We start from the raw sequence: 10,459 nt of genomic DNA on the forward strand, positions 1-10,459 counted from the left end.
TTTAAGTGGACATTAGAGAGAACGCAGCTTTAAGTGAACATGTGTGTTCCTCCTTCCTCTTCAGGTGCGTTGCCGGGGGCAACAGCTGACTGACGATGTCCTTGTGAGAGTGGGCGGGGCTACCTGGCCCTGAGGTGGTAAGGAGGCGGAGTCTCGGCCCTTGCCCCCCCCCTCCTGTGACGGAGCGCGTGGACCGACGGACTCTCAGAGGGGCGTGGCTCTCCCCCCCTCCTCTTCCTCCCCTCTCCCCCCCGTTATCTCCCCCTCCTCTCTCCTGCTCCTCCCAGACGCCGTCCCCCGCCCCCCCCCCCTCGGCCCCGCCCGCCCCCACCACCATGCTGTGGTCACGCCGCTGCTGGAGGATCTGAGGAAGCAGACTCTGGAAGGTGACCCTGCTCAGCCGGGGGACTGCTACCTGGTGAGACTCACCTGTGGACCCAGACTCACCTGTAGACTCACCTGCACTCCCAGACTCACCTGTGGATCCGGACTCACCTGTAGACTCACCTGTAGACTCACCTGTAGACTCACCTGCAGACCCAGACTCACCTGCAGACTCACCTGCAGACCCAGACTCACCTGCAGACTCACCTGCAGACTCAGACTCACCTGTAGACTCACCTGTAGACTCACCTGTAGACCCGGACTCACCTGTAGACTCACCTGTAGACCCGGACTCACCTGTAGACTCACCTGTAGACTCACCTGCAGACTCGGACTCACCTGTAGACTCAGACTCACCTGTAGACTCACCTGTAGACCCGGACTCACCTGTAGACTGGGACTCACCTGTAGACTCACCTGTAGACTCACCTGCAGACCCGGACTCACCTGTAGACTCACCTGTAGACTCACCTGCAGACTCGGACTCACCTGTAGACTCACGCCGTCTCTTCTCGTCCCTCAGTCCCTGCTGGACCCGAAAACCCTCGCCGAGTGCTGGTCCCCAGATGGCTTGATGCCTGGTAAGTGTGTGTGAAAATGTCACTTCCTGTATTAGATTAAAGACACCAAGCCTACATTTCCCATGATGCAACTGTGTGTGTGTGTGTCCTCAGAGAGCAGTTACTGGCAGCTCTGCCCTCCCTCTAAGTCCGGCCTGCAGGGGGGGTTACTGAGCTCTAGTTTCCCCCCCGGCCCCGTGCCCCTGGTGCCCCCTGATGCTCACCTGCAGGAGGGGGGCGACCCCCTGGACGGCGCCCCCTCTCAGCCGCCGCCGCAGCACCGGCCCCTGGCGCCCAGCACCTCGGCGTCCGAGCTGTCTCTCCCTGGGGCGCCGCTGCCCCCCCCTGGCCCCGGACCCCCGCCCCCCCCTCCTCCGCCCCCCAAACGGCACTGCCGCTCGCTGTCGGTGCCCGAGGACCTGTCCCGCTGCCGCTACACGTGGCGGCCCAGCGCCTCGCGGGTCTGGACTCCCGTCAGTCGCCAGCAGTGCCACGGCGGAGTGGGGGGAGGGGTCACGGGCGGGGTCGGGGGGGCGGGCGTAGGGGGCGTAGGGGCCGGTGTGGCGGGGGGAGGGGCCTGTCCTCTCCGCGCCCCCAGCTCCTCCCTGAACTCGTCGCTGCACTCCTCGTCCAGCCCGACCTTCTTCAGCCTGGCGCTGTCCCCGGACTCGCCGCTGCCCTGGAACTTCCCGTGGGACCCCAGCGAGGCGGCGGCGGGGGGAGGAGCCTGCTGCTGCTTCTTCCCCTCCCCCTCCTCCTGCTCGTCCTCGCCCTCCCCCCTGCACCCGCCCCCCCCTCCTCAGAGGCGTTTCTCGCTCTCCCCCGTGCTCATCAGAGACTCCGCCGCCTCCACCTTCCTCCCGCCTCCTCCTGTGCCGAGCCATGCGGTGGCGGCGGCGCGTCCTCCGAGCTGCTCGGCGGTGGCGGCGGCTGGAGTGAGCGCAGGGGGGGGCCCGGTCCCCGCCTCGCCCTCCTCGGCCTGCAGCACGCCGTCCTCCCTGCGCCGCAGTCTGCCGCCGCAGTTGCCGCGCTGCCACTCGCAGCCCTGCGACCTGCTGCTGCTCAAACCGGGGCTGAAGCGGCGCCGCGACCCCGACAGGCCGTGCGCCCGCCCCGTCCTCGACTTCACCAAGATGACGCAGGTACGGAAAACATCAGAGTCAAATCTGCAGGATGTAAAAAATAAACTCATAAATGTTTAATTCTGTGTTTGATCAAAAGTGTAAATCATTAAACCGTGTGTGTGTTCGCAGACGCGCAGCATCGACCCTCAGGCTCTGGAGCGCGGCGGCGGCCGGCTGGCGTGCGGCGGCGGTGACGTCTGCATGGGCATGGAGTCGTTCATGGGCGATTTCCGCGGCTCCTGCTCGCCGGCCGAGTGCCTGGGCCGCACCAGCATCGGGCCGCTGAGCGAGAGCGACGAGGAGTGCCGCGAGGATGAGGACGAGGACGGCGAGGAGGAGGAGGAGGAGGAGGAGGCGGCGGAGCGCGAGCGCGAGGCGGCGCAGCAGGCCGTGTTCGAGAGGGACTGCACAGAACTGGACCTGAACCTCATCGAGGAGAACTGACACGTTTGTAAATGAAAGGCTGTTTTTTATTAAGCCCCGCCCCTTTCTCTCTGCGCCGCCATCGTCTTCAACACGCCACCGATCAGCAAGGCTCTCAGGAACAACGCCCTCTCTCATTGGATGAGGAGACAACAGTGATGATGTGGCGCCCGAGCGACTCGCCGCCGTGGAGCGTCGTTCAGCGACAGTGAGCTGGTCGCCCGTGACGACAGGGAACGCCGCCGCCGTGGATTCAGGCGCCGAGCTCTGCTTCCTCTGCGGTCGGACCCGGGTGCGTCACGGCGTCCAGGTGTCTTCCAACGCACGGCTGCTGAGTCTCCGTGACACGCTGCAGTCTGACGAGGCCGCCGCCGCCCTGACACGCCCTGACACGCCAACACCACGCAGTTCACACACACACACGCACACACACAGACACACACACACACACACACAGACAGACAGACACACACACACACACACACACGTGGTGATGCGTTCAGGGTCCCAGCGGCGGCGGCCCGTCAGGCTTCACTGAGGGCAGGACGCCACTGATGCTGTTGTTCACCTGAGTGTTCACACATTCCTGTCATACACCTGTGTGCGTGTGTGCGTGTGTGTGTGTACTTGTTCAGCGTCCTTTGTGAGGACTATCATCAGAGTGAGGACCTTCATTTTTTCAAAGGCCTGTTTTGAGTTTAAGACCTGGTTTTCAGGTTCAGGTCTGAGTTAGACGTAGGTTTAGGTTTTAGTCCGGGTCAGGTGTTAGGTTGTGATGGTTAGGGTCAGGAACGCAGTCTGTTCATGAGTGTCCTCACAAAGATAGGTGTGTGTGCGTGCGTGCGTGTGTGTGTGTGTGTGTGTGTGTGTCCAGGTTAAATCCAGATTGCGTCCTTTTTTAATTCGACCCCCGTCACTCTTCTTTTAAATCTTCCTCTCAGGCGTTAATCGATCGTCAGCGTTGTTTTGACCACGACGTGAGAAACACAGATTTATTTACAGCGTCTAATCTCGACAGAAGTCACGTGGCGACACTTTCCTGCGTCCTTTGATTCACGGGGAGCGAAGATTCCCCCGTGAGCAAACGTTGTGACGGCGACATCATTGACGTGACGCCAGAAATGACTTTGTTTGTAATTTCGTGTGATTTTGAGCCACTCGCTGTCACTTCCTGCCAAATAATGGAGACCCGACCCCAGATAAGCGGTTGAAGATGAGACGAGATTCAAAAACAAGGCTAGCTTTGCTACGTTTATTATGTCGTTTAGCTAACTACGAGCTAACTAGCATTCTAGATAATTTTCACGCACCACTCATGTTTTTCAAGTTAAATTAATAAGAGAATAATGTTTAAACTTCATTAATTGTTTTAACTGGAACGACAGATTCAGGGTTAAAGTGAGAACTTAATGGTAAATATTCATATTAAATGCTGATGTCAGTGATTTCCACGTCGACCTACAGAAAAGTTTCCTCTTAAAGAAAACGTCAAATGTTTCTTTTATAACCGCAGTAAATAAAGTAACATCAGGATCATCTCGTCTGTCTGGGTTTAATCTGGACGGACGAGCATCAGGTGTGAATGTGACGCGTGAACGTTTTTATTTATTAGCCACAAAAAAAGAACAAACGTCAGCGACAGAAGAACAAACGACAGGTTTCATCTTAAACGTCCTCCGTCTGGTTTCTCCCCCGTTTCCTTCTTTGGCAGCCATTTTGTTTCCCGTCACGTCTGCAGCGACAACTCGTCACAGTCGCAGTTTAATTTCTACTTCCTGTGGTGATGATTCTACTTCCTGTGGTGATGAAACGTGTCTTTAGTGATGCGTTCAGGGACGCTTGTGATGTCGGAAGTTGATGCTTAGCTGCTGAGAAAAAGATCAAACCCAGAAGACAATCAACAAGTAAACAACAACAACAACAACGTTATTTACAGAAGAAAAGGCGTTTGGTCGTTTCAGCTCAGCGGACGCTCGGGTCTCAGGTGTCCAAATGTCCCTGAACGCACCACGAAGAGACAGGAGTTACGGTTCGTTGAAGTTTGACTGGAAATAAAACGTGGAAGTGTCGAATGTGACGGGTTCTCGTTGTTTATATTTGTGACGATTTAACTGTTAAAGTTCGACGTCTTTGTTTCAACTCAACAGAAAAATTCACTTTGTAAAAGATCGTTTTTGTGTTGGAGACGTTTTATTTTGAAGGATTGTTTCTCGATTTCACGTTATTTAAAAAAACAACCTCTGAAAGGAACAGTTCAACATTTTGAGAGATACAATGGACGTGGTTAGCTTAGCTTAGCCTAGCATACAAACTGTGAGCACCAACACTTGGGCAATAATAATAATAATGGTTTTAATTTGTTAATGCTTCACAACAGCAAAATTAAACAATACAATAAAAGTCAAATAGCAAAAGAGTCGAATTAACAAATGCATAAATCTTTATACACTCAAATATACCAATATATGTTTTTATATTAATTTAGTAGCGAACAGTTCCCTCACTGCTAACGCACCACCGCTAGCAGTTACGTCAAAATACAGTTAAATATTAATGCTAATAACATAAATTCATCTGATTTTATAGGAGCTGTATCTGGTTTCACTTACTGGAGCCAAATTAATATGCGAGTGAGAATTAGCAACATGCTAACACGCTAAAATAAGATGGTAAACATACTTGCTAAACATTAGCATGTTAGCATTTAATTCCTTCTGTGTTGAGATTAAAGAACGAGACAAAACGTTTTAATCAGTGAGGTTCAGATGTGTTGGTTGCCCTCTGCGTCCAATCTTTATGCTAAGCTAGGCTAACCACATGCTAACTCCAGTTCTGTACCGCACACACACACACACACGATGGAAAAGAACCTGAAAACGAGTCGTAGAGGAACAGAATAAAACTTTGTAACTAAATGTTGAACTGCTCCTTCATGGTAAACTTAAAGCTTAAACTTAGCTTCACATGCTATCGCTTAGAGCTTCTACCTTTGGTGGAAAAACAAAAACAAACTTAAAGCTCTGTTTTAAATTTACAGAAGTGAGAATGAGAGGAAAGAACACACACTTGTTACAGTGTCTTGGTAACACACACACACACACACACACACACACACACATTATTCATGATGTCCCCGTAACACACCAACGCACCGTGTCCCCGTAACGCACATGAACAAACACTCCCCCCTCCCCCGCCTGTCTGACGCTCGACAGAAGCCTTAACTGAACATATTCTATTATTCTGTAAATCCAAAACGCTAAAACAAAAAAACAGCAGAAGAGGAAGCGTTCGCCGTAGCCGTTCAGTTTTTAGTCCCTCTGTTCGTTACTTTCTGATGTTTTTTCTTAATATTTCTAATCTGACGACGTCGACGCGTCGGCGATGAAACGCGTCGTGTGTAAGAATAAAAAATGAGGCGCTCCAGGAGCCGCGGTGTACAGAGTTAGCGCAGAGACGCGGACGCCTCCCGTCTCTTAGAAATGTTTTTTATTGTGTGTGATTTCAAAAAAACAACAATGACAACGTGGCAGTTTGTGAATAAATTAAGTTTATTGAGATTATTTTACAAAGAAAGGGGAAAACTGGTGTCTTGTCTTTATTGTTCGACACAAACGAGTTTATTTAAAGTGTTTTTGGTCAAATTTAAAGGAAAAAACCAGGTTTCAGTCTAAGCCCCGCCCCCAATTAGCATCCAGAGCACGGGATTGGCTGCTGCTGCTGCAGGGTCAGAATGATTGACAGGTGGTTTTTAATGGGGATTAACAGACGACAGCTGAAGTTATTAATATTTATGACTTTAAATAAAGAAAAACAGCTGAACACGAGGTTATTTCTGCTCTTTAATGTGATAAAAGCAGAATAAACTTTATAAAACACTTTAAACTTTATAATGAAACTAAAGTTTATGATTTTAAACGAGTAAAATAAAAGTTATTAACGTGAGAAAGTCACAGTTTTACTCTTTATATGATGAAGTGAAACAATAACGTGAGAAACTCAAAGAGAAAAAGTATTAAAATGAAATTAAAGTCAATTTTAAGTAAGGAACAGTTTTAATCTTAATGAAAAAGTGAAATTAATGTGAAAATAAAGTTTTAACTTCATTAAAAAGTGAAATTAATAAGAGAATAAAGTCAGAATTGACAGAAAGGTGAATACAGTAAAAGAACATTATCATATTATTAAAGAGTAATAGAGATTTAATAATAATAATAAAGAGTAAATCATCAGATCAGTCACAATAATGAAAAGTATTTATAATGTGAAAATAAAAGAACAAAATTACATTTTTGTGTTAAAATGTTTATTTTTACTTTTCTCAGACTTTTGATTAAACTGATAAATAATTGTTTTAATAAACAACAATTATAAAAATATGAAACACCAGAATGTTTCATATTAGGGTTGCCTGTTGTTGGGTGCAGCTACTGTAGGCTGGTTGCCAGGGTTGCCTGTTGTTGGGTGCAGCTACTGTAGGCTGGTTGCCAGGGTTGCCTGTTGTTGGGTGCAGCTACTGTAGGCTGGTTGCCAGGGTTGCCTGTTGTTGGGTGCAGCTACTGCAGGCTGGTTACCAGGGTTGCCTGTTGTTGGGTGCAGCTACTGTAGGCTGGTTGCCAGGGTTATCTGTTGGGTGCAGCTACTGTAGGCTGGTAGCCAGGGTTGCCTGTTGTTGGGTGCAGCTACTGTAGGCTGGTTGCCAGGGTTGTCTGTTGTTGGGTGCAGCTACTGTAGGCTGGTTGCCAGGGTTGTCTGTTGTTGGGTGCAGCTACTGTAGGCTGGCACTGGGTGAAATGGAGTTAGCCAATCCTGCAGCTGCTTGGGAGCCTCAGTGAAGGGGGCGTTCTTTGTCCCAGCAGCTGAGTGAGCGGAGACGGGCAACAACCAGAGTCACTATAGGCCGAGCATTCACTCCATGGACTGAGAGAAAGGAGAGGAACGCCATTCAAACGCACGCCCACATGGCTACGCTGCTCCTGGATGCTAACATCACTTTCATCTGCACTTAGCTGGAGCGGCTAACGCTAACGGCTAACGCTAACTGTCAGTCAAACTCCTCTAATCCTTGTTTTGATGCTGTGGTTTTCTGGAGGGGACGGGTTCAAACAGGCTCAAACAGACTCCGGTCTCCTGGAGCTACTGGGCCGGGTCTGACCAACCTAGCAACCCCACTGCTGGACTTCTTTTTTGTTGTTGGGACGACGATCTGGAGACTCTAGATGGAGCCGTTGTGATGATTCTACACATTCAACCTTTCAGAGACTGGAAACCAACCAAAGACGAATGAAACTTCAGTTTATTAGAAACAGCTTCAGATGAAAAACACAAACACGGGTCAGTTCTTGTCGGCGGCGCCGCTCTCTGAGGAGGCGCTGCTGCAGGACGAGGTGACCGCCGGGGTCGCCGGGGCCGCCGTGACGCTGATGGGGACCACCCTCTCCTTCCCGTCGTGCAGCGCTCTCTCCCGGGGGGCCTGGATCTGCAGCCGCCCCCCCACCAGCGAGCAGGAGACGCTCTCGGGCTCCACGCCGTCGGGGAGGTCGAACTCCTGCCTGAACTCCTGGCACCTGTACGAGTACGAGCCCTTCTCCTCGTCCTCCTGCTTCTGCTCCGTCCGGCCCCTCACCCTCAGCTTCCTCCCCACCTGCTTCACCGACAGCTCCTCCGGGGAGAACTCCGTCGTGTCCAGGCTGAGGGCGAAGCCGCCGCCAACGCCGTCCGCGCCCCCCAGCTCCTGGAAGGCGATGGGCCTGAAGCCCCCCGTGAAGGCGGGGGTGTGGTCGATCTCCTCGAAGATCCTCTGGTGCAGCCGCTCCATGAACTCCACGCTCTGGCGCACCTCCTGCAGGTGGCGCAGCATCTCCTGCTCCATGTGGTAGAAGAGCGGCCGGGTCTCGGGCCACAGGCTGCGCACGGGCCAGCGCCGGTCCAGGAACGGCCTCAGGGGGGCGGGCGGCGGCTGGAAGACGCTGGGACACAACATCATGATGGGGGTCAGAGTTTCAGAGCAGCAGCTTCAGTCTGGAGTCTGGAGTCCGTCTGTGCGTCTGACTGATGCCCTGCTACTTATATACACCCCCGTGTGTGTGTGTGTGTGTGTGTGTGTGTGTGTGTGTGTGTGTGTGTGTGTGTGTGTGTGTGTGTGTGTGTGTGTGTGTGTGTGTGTCACGGTCTAAATGCAGCTGGTATTCCTGCAGCCTGCTGCCACATGCCGACACATCTCTGCTTTGTTCTATTTCGGCTGCAGGACGCCGTCATGCTCTGTAAACAGCAGGTGAACGCGCCTGGAAACACTCCTCTGGGTCCTGCGTGGGCTTTTATTGTGAAGGACTGACGTTTGGACAACATTAATGGACTTTTATTGTGAAGGACTGATGTTTGGACAACATTGATGGAATTTTATTGTGAAGAACTGAAGTTTGGACAACATTGATGGGCTTTTATTGTGAAGGACTGACGTTTGGACAACATTAATGGACTTTTATTGTGAAGGACTGATGTTTGGACAACATTGATGGACTTTTATTGTGAAGGACTGCAGTTTGGACAACATTGATGGGCTTTTATTGTGAAGGACTGAAGTTTGGACAACATTGATGGACTTTTATTGTGAAGGACTGAAGTTTGGGCAATATTTGATAAGCTTTTATTGTGAAGGACTGAAGTTTGGTCCTGGATGTTTGGACAACATTGATGGGCTTTTATTGTGAAGGACTGAAGTTTGGACAACATTGATGGGCTTTTATTGTGAAGGACTGAAGTTTGGACAACATTGATGGGCTTTTATTGTGAAGGACTGAAGTTTGGACAACATTGATGGACTTTTATTGTGAAGGACTGAAGTTTGGACAACATTGATGGGCTTTTATTGTGAAGGACTGAAGTTTGGACAACATTGATGGACTTTTATTGTGAAGGACTGAAGTTTGGAAAATATTTGATAGGCTTTTATTGTGAAGGACTGAAGTTTGGTCCTGGATGTTTGGACAACATTGATGGGCTTTTATTGTGAAGGACTGAAGTTTGGACAACATTGATGGGCTTTTCAATTCAATTCAATTCAATTCAAAAAACTTTATTTGTCCCCGGGGGGCAATTCAAGGCACACAGAGCAGCAAATCACGACAGTGCAATTATACAAAAAACATTTTAACCTAACACAAGAATAAAGTGTAAAAGAAGAGTAAGTGTCAGGATGTTAGTGTGTTAGTACAGGTTAGATACAGAGAACATCGTCGGCGTGAGATGTAGAAAGACATGTGTGTATCAGATGTAAGCAGACATGTGAACAGGTGTATATGATGTAAACAATGTAAACACGCAGTAGACTGTTGAAACAGGTATAAACAGAACTGTAGTGCAGAGAAGATCTAAGTGGACAGTGATCAGATCCAGATGAGGTCAGACATGATACATGTGTGTAATGAGCAGACGTAACAGAACTATAGTGCAGTAATAGAGTATAAATATAATATATAACTATAAGCTAAATAATAAAGTGAATAATAAAGTGATGGTGGTGCATGGCAGGAAAACAGCAGTCTGAGTATGTGCTAGCTCTGTGTAACAGATGAATACTGAAGAATAAAGTGACCATAGTGCTGTGATGGATACAATATAAGACCTGATAACACAAAAAAGTGGAGCAGTGCATTAATACCATAAATTAACATAACTAACAGAATCAATCAAGTGGACCAGTAAGAACAGAGTAACAGAATAAGTGTGAACATAATAACAGAATAAATAAGTGGCGTAGTGCAACAGTCCAGTATCATTATAAACAGAGTGAACAGAATAAGTGGAATTGTGAATCAACCAGTAGTTCACAGCTTTGAGGACAGGAGTGGAGGTAGATAGCCAGTTCACATGTCCGGTGAGTGTCCGGGGGGGGGGGGGGGGGGGGGGTGTCCAGGGGTTTATTGTGAAGGACTGAAGTTTGGACAACATTGATGGGCTTTTATTGTG

The 10,459-nt window shown here is 49.8% G+C and overlaps 2 protein-coding genes across 2 annotated transcripts; one reads left to right on the forward strand and one right to left on the reverse strand.

Annotated features, from left to right (window-relative positions):
• Nucleotides 1–343: 343 nt before the first annotated feature.
• Nucleotides 344–5,670, forward strand: fam53c (family with sequence similarity 53 member C). Its single transcript, XM_083926601.1, has 4 exons — nt 344–418; nt 908–965; nt 1,059–2,086; nt 2,198–5,670. Exons 2-4 carry the CDS (start codon nt 959–961, stop codon nt 2,510–2,512), a joined length of 1,350 nt encoding a protein of 449 aa, XP_083782727.1. The 5' UTR covers nt 344–418; nt 908–958; the 3' UTR covers nt 2,513–5,670.
• A 2,099-nt stretch (nt 5,671–7,769) lies between these two features.
• On the reverse strand, nt 7,770–8,518 carry LOC310956525 (heat shock protein beta-11-like). Its single transcript, XM_083926777.1, has one exon. The coding sequence runs from the start codon at nt 8,475–8,477 to the stop codon at nt 7,827–7,829; it is 651 nt and encodes a 216-aa protein (XP_083782903.1). The 5' UTR covers nt 8,478–8,518; the 3' UTR covers nt 7,770–7,826.
• Nucleotides 8,519–10,459: the final 1,941 nt, after the last annotated feature.

The sequence above is a fragment of the Echiichthys vipera genome (genome assembly GCF_963691815.1).
Source record: "Echiichthys vipera genome assembly, chromosome: 14".
Lineage (NCBI taxonomy): Eukaryota > Metazoa > Chordata > Actinopteri > Perciformes > Trachinidae > Echiichthys > Echiichthys vipera.

What these genes read in the sequence shown, in the direction of transcription:
- fam53c (XM_083926601.1), top strand. An exon ending in ACTTCACCAAGATGACGCAG is followed by an intron (nt 2,087 to 2,197) that starts GTACGGAAAACA and finishes GTGTGTTCGCAG; the next exon opens with ACGCGCAGCATCGACCCTCA.
- LOC310956525 (XM_083926777.1), bottom strand. Translation starts at nt 8,477, where the DNA reads ATGATGTTGTGTCCCAGCGTCTTCCAGCCGCCGCCCGCCCCCCTGAGG.